Source organism: Hylobates moloch, unplaced genomic scaffold (assembly GCF_009828535.3).
Source record: "Hylobates moloch isolate HMO894 unplaced genomic scaffold, HMol_V3 SCAFFOLD_8, whole genome shotgun sequence".
Lineage (NCBI taxonomy): Eukaryota > Metazoa > Chordata > Mammalia > Primates > Hylobatidae > Hylobates > Hylobates moloch.
Genome location: NW_026652283.1, coordinates 8,686,971 through 8,713,152, shown reverse-complemented (window position 1 = coordinate 8,713,152; position 26,182 = coordinate 8,686,971). Strand labels below are relative to the sequence as shown.

The following is a 26,182-nucleotide window of genomic DNA, read 5'->3' as shown; positions in this document are numbered from 1 at the left end:
ATATAGGCTAGTATGATTGTGTTTAATTTAATGCTTAGTTATTGAATGTATGTAAATGTATACTTAATTTTTTATGCACTGGGTATAAAATATGGCTCACCCTTAAGAAATCAGAGATTAACACAGAAAATAAATGTAAAAAAAATCACAGTGAGCTTTAAAATATACTAAGTGCTATAATATGCATCTATGTTACTGTGACCCCAGATAGGAGAGTAACCAATTCTCCTTGGGGAATGTGAGAACACACTCATGTTTTGAATCCTAAGTAAATTAGAATCCTAAGTAGGAAACACCTTGCTGAAATTTTATAATGAATAAAAGCACCCAGCATGCAACAAAATGTACTTTCTTATTCTCAGGATCCAGAAGGCAATCGAATACAACAGTGGGTGAACGAGGAGTCTGTGGGAGGGATTCTACAACTCTCCTTCCAGTTAATCTCAGAGCCCATCCTCGGATGGTATGAAATCACCGTGGAGATGCTCAATGAGAAGAAAACATATCGCTCCTTCTCTGTGGAAGAATATGGTAAATAATAGCGATGAACATATTACCTATTAATAAAAAATTACAAAACCTTTCCAATTTTGCAAGGGCAGGATTATTAAATAACGAATTCTCAAGTGAGTATCTCTTCCTTTCCTCTTTCCTTGTCCTCTGTTACTATTTTAGGGTCCTCCATCTACTCTGATTTTTATCTCCTAGTTCAGCCCATAATCTTCCTGCAATTCTCTGTTAACCTAGTCTATGTCTTCTGTTTTCCTCTTGTAGTATCTGGATTCTATTTTATATGATAGTTTCTGGGATGTAATGCACTTCTTATGAGAAGAATGGAATTAACATTAGTCACATGTTAGCCATTAGTCCCTTTATATTTTCTCCTAAAATCTTCATAAAATTTCTATTATAGTATCATTATTACTATTTTAAAGAGGAAGATATTGAGAAACACTTTCCCAAGTTCAACACCTGAAAAGTGATCAATTTGGAATTCAAAATATGCATTTTTCTATCCAATTCCAAAATCCGGTCTTAGGCACTTCAGTGTCCTCCTCACACTGTTTATTAATGGCAAACATAAGCAAAGGCCGATGGTTTGTAAAGGAGAAACAATTGTTTTGTATGAATGTATTTATGTTAATATGTATTTATGTTAATAATAGTTCTGTTAATAATATATAATATATACATTATAATATAATATATATATATTTTATTTTTTACTGGCAGTGTTACCCAAATTTCAAATGACTGTGGATGCACCAGAAAATATCTTAGTTGTGGACTCTGAATTCAAAGTGAATGTCTGCGCCTTGTAAGTTGAAATTGTACACAATAGAATAATGTATTCATAGAAAGATATTAGAATGGGATAGATGGCTAAAAAGAAGTAAAATATAAATGTGTAGAAGGTAAGGGAAAAAGAAGGTGTGAAATTATTTTGCTGATTTTATGAATTCTTCCATGCATCTATAATTCTTTTAATGCATGTTATGACACGTGGTTTTATGTAACAGTTCAAGACAACTGACTACTATGTTTCTTACATCATAAGATAACATATTGTTTTGCACCAGCCAATACAGTAGCCACTGACCACATGTGGTTATTTAAGTTTTAATTAAAGCTAAATATTCAGTTGTGTTAGCCACATTACAAGCTGTCACATGTGACTAGTGGCCATTGAATTGGAGAGCATAGACATAAAACATAGAACATTCCATCTCCCAGAAATTTCCATCGGACAATATCTTCTGTTTATGATGATTTCTCAATTCAATCTTTATGTATTACATGATTATAAAAGAAAACTGAAGCTCAAGATGTATCACAGAGAAAACTGCTATAAGAGTTACAAGTGGCTCTAGGGTAATGGCGGGGCACAGTGTGGAAGATACTAAGGGCAGACAGGGACTTAGGGGCAAATGGTGAGGATTAGTGTGTGGCGGGAGTAGCAGTGAAGCAGATCAGGTTGTTTTCCCCTCTTCTTGTCACTAAGTTAAGCAACATTCATAGAGTTTATATAACCAGCAAAGAGAGCCAGGGTGCAAACATAAAACTTTGTCTCCTCAGACCTGATGTGAGGAGTCATTCTTTCCCTGACTCATGTGTACTAGTTTTCCTTTTAATTTTGCATAATTAAAAATAAAAAGTGACCTGGTAATTTCTAGTTATTAGGAGAGCTTCATTACAGTAATCTAAAATTCCATGCCAAACGTTAAAGTGAAAGCTTTGCCTGCCCTCCTTCTTGTGTGTACTTTAGGCTGGAAGTCTTTAAGAGTCGAGTAGAAGCATGGCTAACTTTTTGATGTCACTACCTTGTGCTTCACCTCCAGAGTTGGAGTGGGAGAATACAGAAAAGGCAGAGACTGAAAAGTCTCATTGTAGTTAGGTCATAGAGGCAGGGAATTGCCAGCATTGCTGGAAAATCCCCTGAGTAACAGAAATCCCCAAAGCCCAAATGTCTAGGTACTTCCCTGTCACAGTGGCTGTGTGTTCGCTCCTGTGTCATTTTTACTGGAGAAGTATTGCATAAGCAAAATAAAGCACTCTAGGACAAGCCAGCTGGGAATCCCAAAACACAAGCATGAATCACTAAATGGTTGAAGATTCTAATGACTTAAAATCAAGGTATTAAACAAACAAAAACAAAGAGCAATATATACCTGAGAAAACTGCTGGACATCAATCAGAAAAAAATTTAGAAGTAAGTAAAATTTATGTACTCAGATATGAGTCAATAGTGTAACTTTAAAAATAATTAAAGACCTTGGAATTAAGCATATTATTAATTTAAAAATATATGTGTAGAAAGGCTGACTAGAAGGATAGATGATGCTTAAGAGAGCATTAGTAATTTGGAAGACGAAATTGAGAAACTGTCATAAAACGTAGCCCAGAGGAATCTACTGATATTCCTTACAAGCAATTTTGTTCTCTGTGCTTTCTATCTATTTAAAATTTTTTTTATTACACTTTAAGTTCTAGGATACATGTGCACAATGTGCAGGTTTGTTACATATGTATACATGTGCCATGTTGCTGTGCTGCACCCATTAACTCATCATTTACATTAGGTATATCTCCTAATGCTAACCCTCCCCACTCCCCCCACCCCACAACAGGCCCCAGTGTGGGATGTTCCCCACCCGGTGTCCAAGTGTTCTCACTGTTCAATTCCCACCTATGGGTGAGAACATGCGGTGTTTGGTTTTCTGTCCTTGGGATAGTTTGCTGAGAATGATGGTTTCCAGCTTCCTCCCTGTCCCTACAAAGGACATGAACTCATCCATTTTTATGGCTGCATAGTATTCCATGGTGTATATGTCCATCTATCATTGATGGACATTTGGGTTGGTTCCAAGTCTTTGCTATTGTGAATAGTGCCACAATAAACATACGTGTGCATGTGTCTTTATAGCAGCATGATTTATAATCCTTTGGGTATATAGCCAATAATGGCTTGGCTGGGTCAAATGGTATTTCTAGTTCTAGATCCTTGAGGAGTCGCCACACTGTCTTCCACAGTGGTTGAACTAATTTACAGTCCCACCAACAGTGTAAAAATGTTCCTATTTCTCCACATCCTCTCCAGCACCTGTTGTTTCCTGACTTTTTAATGGTTGCCATTCTAACTGGTGTGAGATGGTATCTCATTGTGGTTTTGATTTTCATTTCTCTGATGGTCAGTGATGATGAGCATTTTTTCATGTGTCTGTTGGCTGCTTAAATGTTTTCTTTTGAGAAGTGTCTTTTCATATCCTTTGCCCACTTTTTGATGGGGTTGTTTGCTTTTTATTGTAAATTTGTTTAAGTTCTTTGTAGATTCTAGATATTATTAGTCCTTTGTCAGATGGGTAGATTGTAAAAATTTTCTCCCATTCTGTAGATTGCCTGTTCACTCTGATGGTAGTTTCTTTTGCTGTGCAGAAGCTCTTTAGTTTAATTAGATCCCATTTGTCAATTTTGGCTTTTGTTGCCATTGCTTTTGATGTTTTAGTTGTGCAGTCCTTACCCATGCCTATGTCCTGAATGGTATTGCCTAGGTTTTATTCTAGGGTTTTTATGGTTTTAGGTCTAACATTTAAGCCTTTAATCCGTCTTGAAATAATTTTTGTATAAGGTGTAAGGAAGGGATCCAGTTTCAACTTTCTACATATGGCTAGCCAGTTTTCCCAGCACCATTTATGAAATAGGGAATCCTTTCCCCATTTCTTGTTTTTGTCAGGTTTGTCAAAGATCAGATGGTTATAGATGTGTGGTATTATTTCTGAGGGCTCTGTTCTGTTCCATTGGTCTGTATCTCTGTTTTGGTAGCAGTACCATGCTGTTTTGGTTACTGTAGTCTTGTAGTATAGTTTGAAGTCAGGTAGTGTGATGCCTCCAGCTTTGTTCTTTTGGCTTTGGATTGTCTTGGCAATGCGGGCTCTTTTTTGGTTCCATGTGAACTTTAAGGTAGTTTTTTCCAATTCTGTGAAGAAAGTCATTGGTAGCTTGATGGGGATGGCACTGAATCTATAAATTACCTTGGGCAGTATGGCCATTTTCCCAATATTGATTCTTCCTACCCATGAGCATGGAATGTTCTTCCATTTGTTTGTATCCTCTTTTATTTCGTTGAGCAGTGGTTTGTAGTTCTCCTTGAAGAGGTCCTTCACATCCCTTGTAAGTTGGATTCCTAGGTATTTTATTCTCTTTGAATCAGTTGTGAATGGGAGTTCACTCATGATTTGGCTCTCTGTTTGTCTGTTATTGGTGTATAGGAATGCTTGTGATTTTTGCACACTGATTTTGTATCCTGATACTTTGCTGAAGTTGCTTATCAGCTTAAGGAGATTTTGGGCTGAGACGATGGGGTTTTCTAGATATACAGTCATGTCATCTGCAAACGGAGACAATTTGACTTCCTCATTTCCTAATTGAATACCCTTTATTTCTTTCTCCTGCCTGATTGCCCTGAATAAAGGGTATTCAGTTAGGAAAAGAGGAAGTCAAATTGTCTCTGTTTGCAGATGACATGATTGTATATTTAGAAAACCCCATCATCTCAGCCCAAAAACTCCTTAAGCTGATAAGCAACTTTAGCAAAGTCTCAGGATACAAAATCAGTGTGCAAAAATCACAAGCATTCCTATACACCAATAACAGACAAACAGAGAGCCAAATAATGAGCGAACTCCCATTCACAATTTCTACAAAGAGAATAAAATACCTAGGAATCCAACTTACAAGGGATGCGAATGACCTCTTCAAGGAGAACTACAAACCACTGCTCAAGGAAATAAGAGAGGACACAAACAAATGGAAAGACATTCCATGCTCATGGATAGGAAGAATCAACATCGTGAAAGTGGCCATACTGCCCAAAGTAACTTAATAGATCCAAAGCTATTCCCATCAAGCTAATATTGACTTTCTTCACAGAATTAGAAAAAAGCTACTTTAAATTTTATATGGAACTAAAAAAGAGCTGTATGGCCAAGACATTCCTAAGCAAAAAGAACAAAGCTAGAGGGCCAGGTGACGTGGCTCACACCTGTAATCCTGGTACTTTGGGAGGCTGAGGTGGGTGGATCACCTGAGGTCAAGAGTTTGAGATTATCCTGGCCAACATTGTGAAACCCTGTCTCTACTAAAAATGCAAAAATTAGCTGGGCTTGGTGGCACGTGCCTGTAGTCCCAGCTACTTGGGAGGCTGAGGCAGGAGAATCGCTTAAACTTGGGAGGCGGAGGTTGCAGTGAGCCGAGATTGCACCACTGCACTCCAGCCTGGCAACAGAGCGAGACCCTATCTCAGAAAAAAACAAACAAACAAACAAACAAACAATCAACAAAGCTGGAGACATCATGCATCATGCTACCTGACTTCAAACTATACCACAAGGCTATAGTAACCAAAACAGCATGGTACTGGTACCAAAACAGATATATAGACCAATGGAACAGAGCAGTGGCCTCAGAAATAACACCACACATCTACAACCATTTGATCTTTGACAAACCTGATGAAAACAAGTAATGGGGACAGGATTCCCTATTTAATAAATGGTGCTGGGAAAACTGGCCAGCCATATGCAGAAAACTGGAACTGGACCCCTTCCTTACACCTTATACAAAAATTAACTCAAGATGGATTAAAGATTTAAATGTTAGACCTAAAACCATAAAAACCCTGGAACAAAACCTAGGCAATACCATTCAGGACATAGGCATGAGCAAATACTTCATGACTAAAACACCAAAAGCAATTGCAACAAAAGCCAAAATTGACAAATGGGATCTAATTAAACTAAAGAGCTTCTGCACAGCAAAAGAAACTATCATCAGAGTGAACAGGCAACCTACAGAATGGGAGAAAAATTTTGCAATCTATCCATCTTACAAAGGGCTAATATCCAGAATCTATAAGGAACTTAAACAAATTTACAAGAAAAGGCAGACAACCCCATCAAAAAGTGGGCAAAGGGTATGAACAGGCACTTCTTAAAAGAAGACATTTATGCAGCCAACAAACATGTGAAAAAAAGCTCATCATCACTCGTCATTAGAGAAATCCAAATCAAAACCACAATGAGATACCATCTCATGCCAGTTAAAATGGCAATCATTAAAAAGTCAGGAAACAACAGATGCTGGAGAGGATGTGGAGAAATAGGAACACTTTTACACTGTTGGTGGGAGTCTAAATTAGTTCAACCACTGTGGAAGACAGTGTGGCCATTCCTCAAAGATCTAGAACCAGAAATACCATTTGACCCAGCAATTGCATTATTGGGTATATACCCAAAGGATTATAAATCATTCTACTATAAAGACACCTGCACACGTACATTTATTGGAGCACTATTCACAATAACAAAGACTTGGAACCAACCCAAATGACCATCAATGTTAGACTGGATAAAGAAAATGTGGCACATATACACCATGGAATACTATGCAGCCATAAGAAAGAATGAGTTCATGTCCTTTGCAGGGACATGCATGAAACTGGAAACCATCATTAGCTGCAAACTAACACAGGAACAGAAAACCAAACACCACATGTTCTCTCTTCGAAGTAGGAGTTGAACAATGAGACCATATGGGCACAGGGAGGGCAACATCACACACCAGGGCCTGTCGGGGGTTGGGGGCAAGGGGAGGGATAGCATTAAAAGAAATACCTAATGTAGATGACGGGTTGATGGGTGCAGCAAACCACCATAGCACATATATACCTATGTAACAAACCTGCACATTCTGCACATGTATCCCAGAACTTAAAGTATAATAAAGAAAAAAATAAACAGTTTTACTTCTTCCTTTCCAAAACAAAAAACAAAACAAACAAAAAAAAGAAATTACCCCAAAATCTGATGGCTTAAAATGACATTTATAAAAAATAAATAAATAAAATTTACATTTTAAAAGTAAAAACCATAAAATTTGCTCATAATAGCAGTTTAAAAACAAAAAAACTAAAAGAAGCAAAATTTTATTTTATTTTATTCTATTTTTTTGTTTTTCAATACTCCATTGCTATCAGTATGCAAAAAATATTATTTTTAATGAAATAATGACTAATGTATTTTTTCTTTACTATTAGTTTTTTTGTTTACATTGTATTTTAGTGACTTAGATATATGACTTCTACATGCCTATTTCAACCTTTTTAATTAAAATATATCTTTGCCTAAAGCATTCGACTCAATTTTAGTCAGTACCATTGTTTTAGATTTCCTCCAGAAAATAAAATTTACTGTAACTAGCTATTTAAATGTTGTTACAGTGCTGGTTTCAGCTACTAAATAAAGGTTTCAAAACCCTATACAGATTAAAAATGACCTTGACCTCTGTAATTGTGTTGTTATATTCTTCTATTAGCTATACCTATGGTGAACCTGTGGACGGGAAGGTCCAACTTAGTGTGTGCAGAGAATCTACTGCGTATCATTCATGTGCTCATCTTATCAGTTCACTCTGTAAAAATTTTACCATTCAGGTAAGAGGTATATCAGCAAAATTATAAATAGGTTTGCACTAACCTTTTATCCTCACCTTCCATTTACCTTCCTTTCTTCTTCTTTCCCTCTTTACAGTTAAAATATATACTTTTATTCTATATTTCTATTCCTATTTGTAAACTTCATATTCCTCTTTTGTCATGCTAAGTTTCATTTTCTATTGACTGACAAAAAGCAAATTATAGTATCAGAAACTGAGTAGTAAATTTCGATTCTCAATTAAAAATGCATTTGGTTTCATATAAAAATCTACACCCTATCAATTTACTGGGAACATATGTCCTGTTCTTTATTTTATACTTTGTGGATTTAGTCAGGGACATATGATGATGTTTCTGTGTATTCAAGAGTATTAGATGCATAATTATTTTCCTCTCAACCTATTCTCACTGGAAATAAGTGTATACAGGAGCTGCAGATGGGAACCCTATCAGTCAGGTTCTTAACCACTAAAGAGAAGAATCAGCTTCTCCAAACTGACAAAGGAGGAATTTCCTAAAACATCTACTTGGAAGGTTTGAGAACCAACATTCAGAAAATGGACACAAACAGGCTGGTCTAGGATGTAGCAAGGCTTCCAGCTATAATCATGCCAGATCTTACTGGCTAATACACAACTGCCAGCTGCAATCCCCATACTATAGTGTGATACCATTTATCCACACACACGTGTGTACACACACACGTACACACACACACAGAGTCACATATTCCTATCCTGTTTAGAGAATACTTTAGGTTGGAAATAATTAAGAACCTTCTAATTCTTAAATTAAAAAAAATTTGGACAATAAACACTAACAATAGTAACAATTATAATAATAATAATTGCTAACATTTAATGGATGCTTATTGTGTGTCAGTCACTGAGCTAAGCAGTTTATGTGCATTTGATTCTCAAAACAAATAGTACCCTATGAGGGGGTACTATTATCACCCGCTTACTGATGAGTGGATTAAAGCAGAAAGAGGTTAAATACGTTGCTCAAGATCATGGGTGCAGCAAAACTAGATCATAAATATATGTCAATACATATATATTTTTAGACAGTCTCGCTGTGTCTCCCATGCTGGAGTGCAGTGGCGCGATATTTGCTTACTGCAACCTCTGCCTCCCGGGTTCAAGCAATTCTCGTGCCTCAACCTCCCAAGAAGCTAGGACTACAGGCGTGCACCACCACGCCCAGCTAATTTTGTATTTTTAGTAGAGATGGGGTTTCACCATGTTGGCCAGCCTGGTCTTGAACTCCTGATCTCATGTGATCTGCCCGCTTTGGTCTCCCAAAGTGCTGGGATTACAGGCATGAGCCACTGCATGCCAACCAAGATCATATAAATATTTAAATAACTAGTGGGGCTGTATCTTTAGGGATACAGGGATACCAAAATTTTCTCCACAAATTCATTAAACAGATAAATATTGAGGTCTTTTAATATGCAAGAATAATTTATTCAGAAGCTCCATTGTTGAGCAAGACAGATCAGGTACCTATCCTCATGGGTTTTGCACTTTATGAAGCAGTCATAATCTTTAAAGATGCGCACTCTAGAAGAGACTAAACCAATATAAGCCAAGTAGTACACAGGGTAGGTAGATCCCAGAATGCATTATCGAAGGCGGCTATATTATATAGATGCCCTTCAGGAGATTTGAGAGATCTGGAAATTTAAAATGTACATGTAGGGTGGGAACGGGTGAGGATCAAAAAAACTACCTATTGGATACTATGCTCATTACCTGGATAGTGAAATAATCTGTACACCAAACCCCCATGACACACAATTTACCTATATAACAAACCTGCACAGGTACCCTTGAACCTAAAATAAAAGTTAAAATAATCAAATGCACTTGTAAAGCAGGAGTGTGGACTAAATAATTTATCTAATTATTCACCTTTAGTATAGTGGAAATTTTTCTAGACCTTTAAGCTTATGGAAATGGTTCTAGACCTTCTTATAGTTTAAAGGACCCCCTGAAGTGGCACATGATTTTGACATCTCACCCACATCTTGAGGACTAGATTTCCTCATATCATCATAAGATGAAGGAGTAGAACAAGAACTCAGTTTTTCCCAAATATTATAGTCCAGGAACCTATGGGCACAATTTATCCCACACTTTAAAAATGTTTGACAATTCGTCCTGTTTAATTTTGGTTACTAATTGTGACACCTTAAAACGTTCACTTAGTGAGACATTGTCACTTGACACTGAGAGAAATTTAAAGGAATCTAATTTAAAAATCTACTACCTACTGAATGTTTACTAAGTGCCAGGCCCCGTGCTAAACACTTTTCAGTTATTATCTAATGTAATACAATTCTACAAGCTCTTTATTAACATCTCATTTTGTATGAAGTAATAAGTGGTAAAGCCAGGGTTCAAATTCTGGTGTTTGACCGTAAAGCCTGTGTTCCTAACTGCTGTGTAAATAGTCCCATAAATGTCCAAGGCATGGTAACTAAATAATATAAAACTCAGTTTCAAAACTGTAAAAGAATATGGCTGAAGTTACCAAAATTGCAAATATCATGTGTGAATACATGTGACTAGTGATGGATGTGTTTATTATCTTGTATAATAACAAAATAATGTCACCATGAAGCGTTTTTTAAAACACAATATTGTAAGAGTTAATATTTATTAAAAATTCAAATGTAGTTATAGGTAAATACATGAACTGAAAATATAATTATAGAAACACAATGGATTATTTTTAAAAACTAAAACTTGGGTAATACAATATTCTTAAAGTTGCTTCAGTGAGGTCACACATTTTCCCTATTATAGCTATTTCTTTTTTTTTTTTTTTTTTTTTTTTTTTTTTCTGTCACCAGGCTGGAGTGCAGAGGCGTGATCTCGGCTCACTGCAACCTCCGCCTCCCGGGTTCACGCCATTCTCCTGCCTCAGCCTCTCCGAGTAGCTGGGACTACAGGCGCCCGCCACCACGCCCGGCTAATTTTTTTGTATTTTTAGTAGAGACGGGGTTTCACCGTGGTCTCGATCTCCTGACCTTGTGATCCGCCCGCCTCGGCCTCCCAAAGTGCTGGGATTACAAGCGTGAGCCACCGCGCCCGGCCTATTATAGCTATTTCTTACAGTCTTCTTTTAAAATATAACTTTTTTTATTGTTCTTTTCAGTTGGGGAAAGATGGCTGTGTCTCCAAGTTTATTAACACAGATGCTTTTGAGTTAAATCGGGAAGGATACTGGAGTTTGCTCGAAGTGCATGCTCTTGTTACAGAAGAGGGAACAGGTAATGCTCTCTAAGAAGTCAGACCCCAATGGCTATCACTGTCTCATTCGAATTGTTACCTGATTGCCAACCATACAATGTTAATACAATCATTTTTTCCCTGAGGGCTTTTCATTGGGTTCATCTGATTCAAATTCTGAATGTTTCATATATCAACCAAAATTTTCACACACATGTTGATGGATGGTCAAGTATTACATTCAAATAAGGCTACAATAGAAGTAAGAATGCCAATTTATTGATTTATAATGGGAGTATCTGGTTTTAGATATAAGCATATTCCTTTTCCTTAATCATTCCACAGATAAATATAATTGAGACATGTAGTTGTCGATTATAAAATTTTTTTGATGAGTATAGAATTAGAACATGGGAAGTAAAATAGTTTGGGGACAATATTTTACTAAGCCTCTGAAAATAAATCCAGTGAAAAATCTTTATCTCATCCAGGAAAATCTTCCTCCCTCCCTCGCTCCCTTCCTCCCTTCCTTCTTTTTTTTTCTCGGAGTTTCACTCTTGTTGCCCAGGCTGGAGTGCAGTGGCACAATCTTAACTCACTGTGACCTCCGCCTCCCAGGTTCAAGCGATTATTCCTCCTCAGCCTCCCAAGTAGCTGGGATTACAGGCGCCCGCCATCACGCCCGACTAAGTTTTTGCATTTTTAGTAGAGAGACGGGGTTTCATCATGTTTTCCAGACTAGTCTCAAACTCCTGACCTCAGGTGATCCTCCCGCCTCGGCCTCCCAAAGTGCGGGGATTACAGGCATGAGCCACCGCGCCCACCTGATAATATTTCTAGTGACTAATTTCTTGTATCTCCTGGACCTAATATCCCTTCTTCCTTAAGCACAGAATGTTAAGTCTTATTCCTTGAAATGCTTTTTTCTGTGCTGACCACTTTCTGTTAATATAATACTTTTAAACTTATGCATATGTAACTGATATTTCAGCAAAATTTCTGTTCATGAAATATTGAATTACTAATGTATGTATATCAGTCTTCAAAGTTTTAAAGATATCTGTCACATCCAGAGGAAATTCAAGTATTAAACAAACATTTAATTGATAATTAAGTATATTTGTCATACCGAACTAAATAAATAATAAAAGAATAGCCAGGCACAGTGGCTCACACCTATAACCCCAGCACCTGGGGAGGCTGAGGCAGAAGAATTATTTAAGCCTAGGAGTTTGAGACCATCCTCGGTGGCAACACAGTGAGACCCCGTCTCTACAAAAAATACAAAAATTAGCTGGGTGTTGTTTCACGCAGCTATAGTCCCAGCTACTCAGGAGGCTAAGGTGGGAGGATCACTTGAGCCCAGGAGGCTGGGGCTGCAGTGAGCCATGATCACACCACTGCACTCCAGCCTGGGCAACAGAATGAGACCCTATCTCAAGAAAAAGAAAAAGAAAGAGAGAAAGAGAGAGAGAAAGAAAAAGAGAGAGAGAAAAAGAAAAAGTAAGAGAGAAAGAGAGAAAGAAAAAGAGAGAGAGAAAGAAAAAGAAAGAAAAAAGAAAGAAGAGAGAGAAAGAAAAAAGAAAGAAAGAAAGAGAAAGAAAGGGAAGGAAAGGAAGGAAGGAGGGAAGGAAGGAAGGAAGGAAGGGCTTGCTACATGATAACATATGTCTATATTTATATGAGAAATAATGTAGCAATTAAAAATATAAGTTTTTATAAGGTTTTACAAAAACTTTTTAAAATAATGGTAAAAAACATGTAAAACTACATATACATTTGCACATATTGAGTGTATGTGTGCATGTACACATATACACACACAATCTCAAACATATTAATATAAATGATAAATATAAATAGAACTTGTAGGAAAAAGCCTAAAATGCTAATTTTGGTTCTCTTGGAGATATCTGATATTTGGTAATTTGTATTTTTTTTTAAGCATTTCCATTTTTAATAATACACATATATTACAATTCTTACTATTAATAAATTAAAGCATGTGTTTTAGGCAAGCAGAGAGTAAAAGAAATGTTGTTAAACAATCACTTAGGAATAATGAGAAATCGACATTTACTAATCCATCATGAAGAAATGGTAAGTGAATTGGATATTTTATAAAAAGCAGCAACACCAGTTGGCACAAGCATTTTGTGCCGTCTTGATTCACTTTCTTTATAAAAGACATCTGAAGTACCTATATATTAAAACTGCTTAGGAAAGGGAAGGGAAACTATTAGAAGGAATGGTGAGCTTTTGTGGCTTTTTTTCAGAAGCGCTGTTTGGCTGTTTTTGGAAGTGACATTTTCTCAATAATACTTAATTGACTGCAGGTGTACAGCTTACAGGCTCCAAGTACATATACATAGACTCATCAGTGGTGAAGATTAGTTTTGAGAATATGGATATGTCCTACAAACAGGGACTCCCTTATTTTGGCCAGGTAAGAGAAGCAATCATTTTTTTACATACCTTATTCATTCATTCATTTGTTCTTTCATTTATCAATTAATCTTCCAACAGCTATTCCCTAAGAAATTACTACGTAGGAATCTCTGTGCTAAGCACTGTAGGGTGACCTACACTGTTGATTTTCATAGATCTGTCCCGGTGTATACGTTTTATCAAGTTGTAACTGTTAATAGTATCCCACTTCACTCTAAAAATGTCCAAGTTTGGACAATAAATTATATAGTCTACATCAGTATTAGGAATAAAATGGTGATGTAGAGAGGTACTTTTATCACTGCCTTTATGGAGTTTATAGTGTAATAGAGATAATAAACATTAAACAGATAATTTTACAAATAATTATTGTAGTTGTGATAGGTGCTATGTCAGTGAAATACTAACCATTCAACTACTCTATATCAGGAACTGGCAAACCACAGCCCATAGGCAAATCAAACAGAGGACTGCCTTGATACAGCCAGTGAAGTACGAGTGGTTTTAACATTTTTAAAAGATTATCTTAAAAATAACAAAATATATGAGAGAGAGACCATGGTACTTTACAGAAGAGGTTTGCTAAAATCTGGACTAAATGATCATGGAAAGTTTCCCTGAGGAAGTAATATTTAAGTTGACACAAGAACACTAAAAAAGAAATACAAAAGTGGGTAGCCTGGCTTATATCTTACAGAGAGAGCAGTGGTTCTCAAACTGGCATCAGCATCACCTAAAGGACTTGTTGAAACAAATTTCAGTAAAAGTCATTTAATGAACAAATTTAGATTGAAATACAGCTTTGGCAAATAGATAAATTTAATATATGTTCACTTCACTTACTGAATAGTGGATGATGTTAACATAATTTTTTTCTAACCTTTCTCTTTGCTTTGTACATTTTTGCTTTATATATTTCCATGTTCTGTTACTAAATATATAAAACTGAGAAATATTATACCTTCAAAGAATATAAAATTTTTTCTGAATATAAAATAATTTTATCTAGACTTGAGAATTCTACATTTCCTCCCTCTTATGTTGTTGTTACCCAAGATGATTTCTTGGGTTCCCATTTGTCTCTTGTATCTTTTCGGTGCTATTTAAAAGTGTTTTCTGTGTAAAGAGCATTTGTGTGAAAATGTTATATTTTAGCTTCCTTTCTGAACTTAATCTTCTAAGGTTTTTGTTATTAGTTAGTTTGTTTTATTTGATTGGCAAAGATCTCCAAATTGAATATTAGAGATGATAGTAGACTTCCTGTGTGTATTTTGCATATTTTGGGGAATGCTTTTTAAAACTTAATCCATAAACCTACTAGTAACTAGCATTTTGTGAGATATACTTTATCAAGTCAAAAAATTTTCCTTTTTTAGTTTACTAAGAATTTTCTATAATATGTTAGTTTCTATATCTAGATATTTCTTATTAAATTTAGGCTTTAAAATAGAGGGCATAAAAATATGTTCACTTACGATTTGAAAAAATAAATCTATCATAATTTATTTCTCCCTTTTTATTACTAGTTGTGTTTGTGTTTTTTTCCCATTAGTTTTTGGATTTGTTAATTATCTTTATTTTTAATGTTATTTTAAATGATTTTCATTTCATCATTTATTTTTATTATATTTTTTCTTCTACCTCTTTTGGTATTTTTTTCCTAGCATCTTGTTATAAATACTTATGTTAAGCTTCCATGTTTTCAAATTTATACAATTTTTCCTGAATACTACTTTCCTCCTCACAGGTGTTTTTCTATACTATTTTTATTTTTTAAATTATGAAAAAATGCACATATAAAATTTACCATCTTAACAATTTTTAAGTTCAACTAAAATCATTTTTGATGATTTCATTATTTTTATTTTATTTTTACCTAAGAATTACTTAGAGTTTTAAGTTTTCTTCTCTCGTGTGTGTGATTATGGTTGTATATTTTTAAAAAAAGTAATTTTTTCTTTTGCAGTAACAGCTACAATTTATTGAGCACTTACTAGGTCTTAAATATTTGCTAAATACATATACAGTACTCACAATAGCCCCAGGAAATGATAGATTATTTAAGTTTTGGATTAATGATTAATGATTAGCTGAGTAGAAAGCTCTTTTCTACCCTACAATAAGCTAGACATTAAAGACCGACGTTCCAATTAATGTAATTAACCCTGAATTTATAGAACTATTTTCTCATAATAATGCACATCTACTGCTAAATTACTACTCTCAAAGTTGCTTTCTTTTTCATGTTCAAAGAAAATTACATTTCCTTGCCTCTGACTTTTACAATAGAATACTCTTCAGTGCTACTATAGAATCTATTAGGAAATTCTTCGAAATATAAATCAATTTAAGCCCTATAATCAGAGCTTCTCTTCTTGTTGAACTGCTTTGCAGGGGGAAAATGGCATACATATACAAAATAATACTCTACTGAAACACACAACACTGACTCCCAAGAATATTGATTACTTACTATTTGTCGAACACTGTTACATGCTACCAAGGTTAGATGAATCAGGACTCCGTTTTCAGTAACTGTGGTTCTTGGAGTCCTGCATAACTTAAAAAAATTAGAGACCAGTCTGGCTAAAGAAATTTAAAAGTTCTCTAACTCTCAGCTGGACACCTTGGGAACTAGAATAAGGATATGTCCCACCCAGTTCCCAGGAGAACATTATAAAAAAGTTTATATACATCCAACATCCTCTGCAATATCTCAAAACTCTCTCCTAGTTCCAGCATCCTCCCATCACCACAAATATCAAGAGTATTAATCAAGGAGGGACAAGGCTGCCACTATATCCTTCACTCACAATTCCAAAGATGTTTGTCCTGGAAATTCTGTCTTATTTTCATGAGCTCTTAGCATATCGTGACAGCATGACATCTTCACATCAAGTATACTGCTTGGCTAGCATCGATAATGGTTTAAACAAATAGCAACAATTTATATACTTCACATAAACTAGGGGAAAGGTGACAAACATTGTAAGACAGCTTGAAGCACAGGTTATCACCAAGGTCTGTGTTTGGGAGATAAAACATGCAAGATAAACAGAGGACTAACATTGACTAATTCTGGAGAAACATGGGAAGAACTATAAACAGCTTAGCAGAGAGAAAACAGTTCACTGATTTATAATAAAATCCATTCACAACACTTATTTGTAGTTACTTTTATGGTAGATAATATTCAAGTTATATTAAAGTGCTTCAAGTAAAATTTAGCAACTCCTGTAAGGCTTCCTGCTGTTCATGATCAAGTCGAGATACACATTCCAACCATAAATCTTCAGGAGTCTGTACCCAATGCACGACATCACCTAGGCGTTTGGCACAGGGATCTTCATAGTTAATAGTCCCATTAATTTTTTCTTCTGCAATTATTCTGATTATTTTGGGAAAATTGGAATTATTTGGACCAATTACAACTGGGTGGTTACTTTCAATTAGGTCACAGAGAAAACTCAAAGTCTGAATAGCTTCCTCTTTATCTTCATGCAGTGGAAGACATGATAGCCAGTATGAAAGAACTTCATCTACATTTACACAGTTAGCTTAAACTTCAAAATCTTCCCTAGTGCGGAGATACAGTTCTCTGTAGCGATGACATTTTTTTTTGGTTTTGGAATTTGCACACCTTATAACTTTTAGCAGCAGTGGGACAGCTTCTGAACATAAAGAACAATAATCATCTCCACCAAGCTGTGCCATGACACCCAGACCATAAGCAGCAGCTTGCCTGACTTCAGGATTGTTATCTCACATATTTAGTAGCATTGGCCACCGAAAATAGTCTACATATTTAAATGAAGTTGGACTGCAGTGTTCTGTGATGTCATCAAATATGCACAATCCCCACTGTCTGCCTAGCCATAGCCTACTTGAACAAATTAGATTTACAATTAATGGAAGTAGTTGTTCAAATCATGGTAAAATCTTTTCCTTATAAGTACTAAATAATATGTGCAAAATATCTGATACTTGGGTCAGAATATAAACATCACTTTCATCCTCATCTTGCAGAGACATCTCAACCTTTTGATCATAGTTTTCTTCCTGTCTTTTAACCTGTCACAATTCTCCATTTTTAAAGTGCCCTTCAAGTTTTGGTCTCAGTATTCCTCCCAGTTCTTCCAAGTATTCATCATTAAGGCAATCATCTCCCATAACTTCAATGAACTTTGCAAAAGAATTCATTATTTTTGAGCGCACATCTGTATCTGGTTCAGTACCAATAGCCTTGATTAAGGGGTTACATATGAATTGCCACATCTGTGCAAGATACTCTGGGCCACAGATTCTTGCACATTCCAGGAGAAAAGGCATGGACTGTGCTGCTGCCACTCGAACATTGTCATGGAAATAAAATTTCAGTAAAGGAACCATCAACTTCACAACTTATTCTGTATAGTTCACAAACCCTTCCCTTAACTCCTTAGCATAGTAAACCAACATCTGGCAAGCAGTTACTTTCGCTTCAAGTCCTGAAGTATTAATTCCAAAACACTGTTGGTCTCCAAGATTTACATATTGCCAGCCGTCATCATCACTCATATTCTCCACATCCTGTGTTTAAGAGAGCAACATCAGGTTTAGCTGAAGCAGTCTTAATAAGTGGCTCGATAACCAGTGAAAGGTACTGTTGAAAATCTTTTCCAAGAATTTTACACGTTCTAGCCCATGCTGAAACCGTGTAAGAGGTCTGAGGGTCATTATCTTCCATATTATTTAAGTCTGATTGTGTCTTCAACAAGAGCCACATCACATTTGATGCATCTTGCATAAATTTTTTCTTCGCAACAGCAAGACCAATATGGCTAATGGACACAATAGTTTTTCCTCTCAGAAGCTTGAGTTCCTTCTGAACAGCAAGCTCAATGATGTGCTTTAGTGAGGGCATGAATATATCATAATATAGGACAAATTTTTCTTCTGTTGTATCTGCAACTGATGCAATGGTTGCCACAAGTTATTCCAGGGCCAACTTAGTTCCATTCCGAATCAACTCTTGAAGCTTCATCACCAAGACAGAATGTAGGTTTTTCACCATACTTTCCAAATATAGAACTAGAAATGATTTGGGACAGTCTTCAATAAAAACAGTAAGAGCAGAAGCTGCATGTGATTGTACATGCTGATTACCTTGATTTTGCATGGTACGTAACAAAGCTGGAATCACTGTTTCATGAAATTTCTTTTGGAAATTAGGTGCAAAATCTGTGCCATCTGTCCAAGTATAGTACAGGCTGGAGCCCTCACCCTTGGATGAGGATCCTGGGATATTTTCACAGATTTCCTCTGCTTGCCTCCGCACTATACAGCTTGGATTGATCAGGTTCTTCAGAAGCTGATAAAACTCTTTGCTTTTCTGACAAGTTTGCTCGCACCCCTGTGGATGTGGTCACGGCCATTATGCTCTGTCAAAGCTACCATGACTGGGAAGGAAAATAAGTAATTTTTAAATTGCAGACAACACATATATTAACAAGAAAAATAACACTATAAATTAAAATATGAAAAACAATGAGCACCTCTCCCCTCTAATCCCTTCATTTCGTGAATACTTCCCCAGAAGCAACTACTTTCAGTCCTCTGTGTTTCCTGTAAACCAGTAGTGAGGTTCAGAAGCTTGATCAGATTCAAGTTCATTTTTGGTGGGTACAGTAGGCAAGAATATAATATAGGTAGTGTCATGTACTTTTCACAGAGAGCACTCTTCCTCTCTTACTGAGATGTTAGCAGACATTGACAATAATTACTTAGATGCATTGTTTCTCTAAACCATTCTTTCTTAGCCTTGGCACAACTGAAATTTTGGGCCAGATAATACTTTGCTGTGGGGGCTACCCTGTGCGTGGTAAGAGTTTAGCAACATCCCAGGTCTCTACCTACTAAATGCTAGTAGCACCATCCCCTTCCTATTTGTGATAGCCCAAAGTGTTTGCAGACATTGCCAAATGGCAAAATTTATTGGCTAATAAGTTAAAAAGTGATAAATTAGAATTTTGCCACTCTAAGAATAGTGAAGGGTAGTTTGAGATGTTTTTGAAAAGATTACCTAAATCCTATTATCCCCTCTAAAAAATTAGCAATAATCCCCTAAAATCTGCCAGTCAATCATGCTCCAGATTAACTCAGGGGTTTTATTTCTGTCTTCTCTAGCATAAGACCTGGTTGAGAGGTGTGTGTCTGTGTGTGTGTGTGTGTGTGTGTGTGTGTACTTAAGCCCTAGCCTAGTCATTAAGGCCCAGCTCTTTCCCATTCCCTCTCAAAGCTTCTTGACACTTTAAGGTGTAATATTATCTAATCCTATAATCAGGAACTCCAAGACATCTTTTCCTATAGAGGAGAGCTGGGAAAACCAGCCGAAGTTAGTAATAGTTTATCAGGGAGGTAGGGGATAGGTGGTACCTACATGAATCAGGCATCCGTGGACAAAGTAGTCTGTTATTAATATATTGTAATCCAGGTACAGTGTCCTGCCTGGACATACCCTCTTCATTAGCATTTGAAAGAATTAGTTCTTGAAAACTCATATATAAGAGCTCTTAATTCTTTGATCATTTTAGGGAGACCAAAGGCAGCTATAAACAGATGTGAGTCTCAAACAATAAAATGTTTTAGTTCAAAAATATGGTTGTATAAAGTGGTATCTTTTGGGTTTTTGGCCATTTCACAGTGGTGAATGCTCTGATCACTTCCAGGAGATATGCCAGGAGAAACAAGTCATTCCTGTTCTACTTTTGGAAAAGGGGCTGGTTTCTCTGTGATACAGTGAGTCACTACAGTAGCTGCATTACTGGAAATTAAAAATGGTTTATCTGGCCATGCGTTGTGTCATAAGGTCATCAAACACGTGGCTCAGTATTGCTAGGGAGCACTTTTGAAGAGTAAGCTGTATTGCCAGAGTAGAGGTACTGTCTGCTTTTTTAGTGTCCCATACAAATTTCAAGACTTCAGAGGTATGACTCCAAGAGTAACATATTTGAACATAGGAAGCTGGGCAAGGCAGTGGGCTAACAAGGGAATTTCTTCATAAGTGACAGTAGCAGCATCCATGGATGGCTGAAATGATACTGTTTAAAATTGTAGGACATATGACAAATACCTCTGCCACAAGAAACATCTGCTAATGAAGTGTTGCATGCCTGGCCCCGTCAGTTGATAATAGGCCTGGTATCATCACTTGGGCACTATTTTGGTTTGGGGACAAAGAAAGTAAGGAAAGTGCCCAGAAATCACATGGCTTGTTCATCTTTCTGTGACTGGAAGGGACTCAAAGGGTCTTTGTAGTCTAGGTGTACTAAAATTAGAGCAAACCTCTGTGTGATCATAAAGGCATGGTGTCATGTGTCTGTGGCCTGTGGATTGCTGAGACAAGTTGAATTTTTCTTACAAGATCAAGCCTTGAGATGAAACTAAATTCAGACTCTGTGTAGACGATGCAAATGAGGCATCAGTCTACAGATGCTGAGCAAGAAAAAAGGATTGTGTTTGCTTGGACCAGCAGGAAAATGGTAAGTGGCAGAAATAAGATGAAAGGCTCAAAGCAGAAGTTGTTTTGCAGAAACTGACTGAGCTAAAAAAAGGATGTCTCAGACAGTCTTTTTCTGATTATTGTAGCCTTAGATGTTGTTAAGAAGGTTGCCTTTAAAGGCTTCAAACTGGCATAGATACTGATGCAGGCATTGTATCTACTACAAATAATACAATTTCAGAAGGGACTTTTTAAAGCAATCATTGCCAATACTAATAAGAGAATGAGAAAGAGATTTCTAGCGAATAACCATGGCCTATCAGAGCAGTCACTACAATGTTTTAGGGAGGATAATGCTAAATTTTGCATTTTAGAAAATTTGGTTTGATGCCAGTATAGAGAAAGAACAAGCAAAAGCAATACAGGAGAGAGAGACTGGATAGAAAAAAATAGAAGACATATGAGGGAAAAAAGATAAGAAATTGATATAAGGAATAGCAACAGGAACAAATGTGATCTGTTGGAAACAGAAAATGTTAAAAAGATACATTTGAAAATATTTTATCAACAATTGAAAATTATAGGAGAAAGAAAATAAAAAGTCTAGGATGTCTCTAGATATTTGACTTCAGTGACTGAGTGAATGGTTGAGGTATTATTCACTGAGATAAATAAGAGAAAGAGAAAAAAAAGGAAGGTTGGGCACAGTAATAAATCATTCCAATTTGAGGGTTTCTGTAGCATTTTTATTATAAAAAATATTCAGGGTAGTTAATTATATGGGCCTGAGTTTTCAGAGATCTTCGTGGGCAGGAGAAACAGAGTTTAGGCTCATTAGTGTATTAATGGTACATGTCATACACTCAACAGGAGTAGATGAAACCACGCAGGAAGTGCATACGCACCAAGGAGAGTGGGGGTCCCCGTGATAGAATCTTGGCAAATGCCATCAAAATGGATTCCCAAATTTACTACATGCTTCAGAAATGTATTTCCTTCCTCTTGTACAGATTAAATTGCTTAATCCAGACAGCTCTCCAATCCCAAATGAAGTTGTCCAGTTGCATCTGAAGGACAAAATTGTGGGCAACTACACCACAGATGTAAATGGCATCGCTCAGTTTTTCTTGGACACATCTACGTTTACATACCCAAATATCACTTTGAAAGTAAGTTAAACGAAAGGCAAGTAAAATAAAAACAAACAAGCAACAAAAAACTGCACTGGCTAGCTAAGGTTTAGGTCTATGCGAAATTATATTTATGGAACAGAAATGAAAAGATACATCTTGGTGTAAATCTAGAGTACTGAAAAATGGTTACATATTAAGAATATAGGCCCTATGAAAAGTAGGTTAAAAATTATTTTAAGAGTCCTGGGAAAAGACAGAAGGATAGCATACATATTAAATTGTATAAAGGAGAATTAGCTGAAAATAAGCAGCGCTTCACTTTTATTATGGAAATAGAGAACTGTGTTTTTATAGAAGGAAATATTTGAGAAGCCCTGTAATCTATTACCTTGGAATAATGTAAAGAATTTCTCTGGATATATTCAAGAGAGAAGTAAACTACTATCTGTAATAATTAAATATCAATCCTTCCTAGATATTTTTAAAGGACTCCTCAGACTTTTTGTGTTGATAATGGTAAATTACTATGGTCAGAGTAAACTCCTTGCTGTATTTCATAAAAACTTTCCCATCTTTCAGCAAAACTTCATGTTATCAGTAGCAAGGTAAACTTTTGCACTCACGGGTTCTTCATATTATAGTGAGGGAGATATAGCAATCTACATGCTAGCAAAAGTATAATTATAGTAAAGAATACAGTAAAATATTTAATGTAATATTGAACTAGGACTTGAATGGACTAAGTTGTAAAAACCATAGTGGTCGCTCTAGAGTATAACTAGAAAATGGGGAATTGGGTTAGATTTAATGTAGAATGGCTATAAAATTTTCTTGTAGAGATAAAGCAGCATGATGATAAACCATCTTATCAAATATTCTTTCACTCATCCTTTCTCTTTATCCTAAAATACCCGTAAATTTGATTTTTTGTCTAGGCAGCCTACAAGGCCAATGAAAATTGCCAGGCTCATGGCTGGGTGTTGCCTCAATACCCTCAGCCCGAATACTTTGCATACCGATTTTACTCCAAGACTAATAGCTTCCTAAAGATTGTCCAAGAGATGGAAGAACTGAGATGCAACCAGCAGAAGAGGGTGCTAGTGCACTACATTCTCAATATGGAAGACTTTGAAGACAAAACCTACACAGCAAACTTCAATTATTTGGTATGAACTGAAAATATTCTTCCACAACCAAAATTGTTTCTTTTCTTTAAAACTTCTTTGAACCTAATGAAATCCCTGTACCTATATGCCACGAGGAAGCTCAAAGTAAACATAAATGATAAAACTTATATAACTGGTATCTATTTTTAAGAAAGGAGGGAAAAGGCCATGCCACCACAACCCATATGCACTCTGTCATTCTCAGACCCTTACCCATTTCTATTTGGACATTGCTGGGATCAAATCAGAGTTCTGATATGTACTAGCTTTGTGTTACTTTTTGAAAGCCACTTAAACCTCTAGAGAATCTTAATTTTTTATAATATATTGTCTAATCATGAAGATAATTATTTAATAATACACTTTACCCAACTTCTGGCACACAAAAGATATTAAGTATTAGTTTGATTTTAATATATTGCTATTATGGATTATTTTACACTGTCTAAATGGATGCATGATGCTTCATTGAGATTTATGAAGATGATATAAAATTAATGAAACATGAATTAATTCAATCAGCCAACACTTATGGAATGTTTTTCATATTCCAGGTGCTGTATTAGCAATTGTAACAATAGAAGAAATAGAAAAAGTATAACTGGGAACAAAAGATAAATTAGAATTATATAAGTGTTACAAATGAAACATGTATGGCCACTGAGGTTTTACAGAAAAATGAATGATTAACTCTAGCTAGAGTTTAGGACAGTGATTATCAGAGTATATTTCCTAGAGTAGCAGTATCAGCATCACCTGGTAATAAGTTAGAAATTCTGGGAATAAGTGGCCGGGCGCCGGTGGCTCACGCCTGTAATCTCAGCACTTTGGGAGGCCGAGGTGGGCGGATCACAAGATCAGGAGATCGAGACCATCCTGGCTAACACAGTGAAACCCTGTCTCTACTAAACATACAAAAAGAAATTAGCCAGGCATGGTGGTGGGCGCTTGTAGTCCCAGCTACTTGGGAGGCTGAGGCAGGACAATGGCGTGAACCCAGGAGGCGGAGCTTGCAGTGAGCGGAGATGGTGCCACTGCACTCCAACCTGTGTGACAGAGCAAGACTCTGTCTCAAAAAAAAAAAAAATTTTCTAGGAATAAGTTAGAAATCTTGTCCTCTGAAGCACATTAAAATTTGGCAACCACTAGTTTAGGAAAAAGATATATGCCTATATATTTACATTTATATGTATATACATATTTTAAGGGAAAAATACATAAAGAGAATATGCTTAAATAGGGTTTTGTAGGATGAATAGAAGTTTTCTGGATGATTAGAGGATATGAGAAACACATTTAAGCTTATTTTAGGAAATAATATAGAGGTCAAATAATAAGAGGTCAAAGATGTCTGAAGTGTATTATTCTGAGAACTAAAGGTGTTTGAGTCTATCTACGTGAAGAATGAAAGTAGTACCACATGATTTCTCACATTTTTCAAACTTAGAATTCTGGAATGGTATTTTGATACTTCTTTTTTTCATGCTATTTACTGCATCACCAATTTCTATCACTTTTTCATTATATTATCTCTCGCATTTTTTCTTTCCTTCATCATTTCCACAAACATTAAAATATTTCAAACCAGCAAGGTATGGACACCAAACCATCAGAAAAGGTATGAGTCATAATTCCGCTGAAGCCCTTAGCTAAGCCAAGCATGGCTCATTTAGACTGGGGGCAAAGTGGTGGGAGTGGGAGGAGCTGCTTGTGGAGGAGAGGTTCTAGGAAAGCAGGGAGGGAACTCTGGGGAGCTCAAGGAAGTGGCTGTTTACCAACCGGTACAGAAATCCTTCAACATGTCAACAATAATATTGCCATACTGGGGTGTGAGGAATACCAAGCATCCTTGGAGTGAGAAGCTGAACCTCTTTTTTTTTTTTTTTTTTTTTTTTTGAGACAGAGTCTCGCTCAGTCGCCCAGGCTGGAGTGCAGTGGCTCTATCTCTGCTCACTGCAAGCTCCGCCTGCTGGGTTCATGCCATTCTCCTGCCTCAGCCTCCCAAGTAGCTGGAACTACAGGCACCCACCACCACGCCTGGCTAAATTTTTTGTATTTTTTTAGTAGAGACGGGGTTTCACCGTGTTAGCCAGGATGGTCTCGATCTCCTGACCTCGTGATCCACCCGCCTCGGCCTCTCAAAGCGCTGGGATTACAGGGAAGCTGAACCTCTTAAGTAGTTTTTATAAAGACACTCCCACATGCCCATGACTTTTGCCTTCTTCTTTTCTGGCCACACCTCTGGTCATTTTAATATCCAATACTTCCCAATCCAGAGCTGAGCCATTTTGCAGGTCTGTGGTGTGAATTGATTTACTTGTCATCAGCTTCCCTCTTGAAATAGCTTAGGTTTGCCCCCCTCTGATCTGATAAGGCCTTTACAATTACTTTACCTCATTTCCATTTTAAATGAGTCTGCTAATAGCCTTTTTCTTCCTTTCTCCCTCCTTCCTTCCTCCCTCCTTCTTTCTTTCTTTATTCTGGAAATCTAGAGTGATTTTTTTAAAAAGCAAATAGGATTATTTCACTCCCCTAATTGAAATACAGTTAATGACTGCCTATTTCTATTAAAACAAATACCAGACTCCTTTCTTTTGCCTGCAAGACTGTATCTGCTCTGCACCTGTGAAGCTCGCCGGCTTCATTTTGCATCATTCTACACTTCAGCCTTCTTTATTGCAGATACAGAGGGCTTTCATTTTCTTGGACAAGCCATGTGCTTTTCT

General features: G+C 36.4%; 1 protein-coding gene and 1 pseudogene across 1 annotated transcript in view; one reads left to right on the top strand and one right to left on the bottom strand.

Annotated features, from left to right (window-relative positions):
* The window catches only part of LOC116472180 (ovostatin-like), a 73,892-nt gene that overhangs the window by 22,538 nt on the left and 25,172 nt on the right, over nucleotides 1–26,182 (top strand). Inside the window, exons 6-12 of the mRNA XM_058442089.1 lie at nucleotides 363–531; nucleotides 1,234–1,318; nucleotides 7,870–7,987; nucleotides 11,156–11,270; nucleotides 13,566–13,675; nucleotides 22,168–22,326; nucleotides 23,226–23,456. Coding sequence (XP_058298072.1) covers nucleotides 363–531; nucleotides 1,234–1,318; nucleotides 7,870–7,987; nucleotides 11,156–11,270; nucleotides 13,566–13,675; nucleotides 22,168–22,326; nucleotides 23,226–23,456 — 987 coding nt within the window. The remainder of the gene's footprint in view (nucleotides 1–362; nucleotides 532–1,233; nucleotides 1,319–7,869; nucleotides 7,988–11,155; nucleotides 11,271–13,565; nucleotides 13,676–22,167; nucleotides 22,327–23,225; nucleotides 23,457–26,182) is intronic.
* LOC116473867 (ran-binding protein 6-like) lies at nucleotides 16,891–19,091 on the bottom strand (annotated as a pseudogene).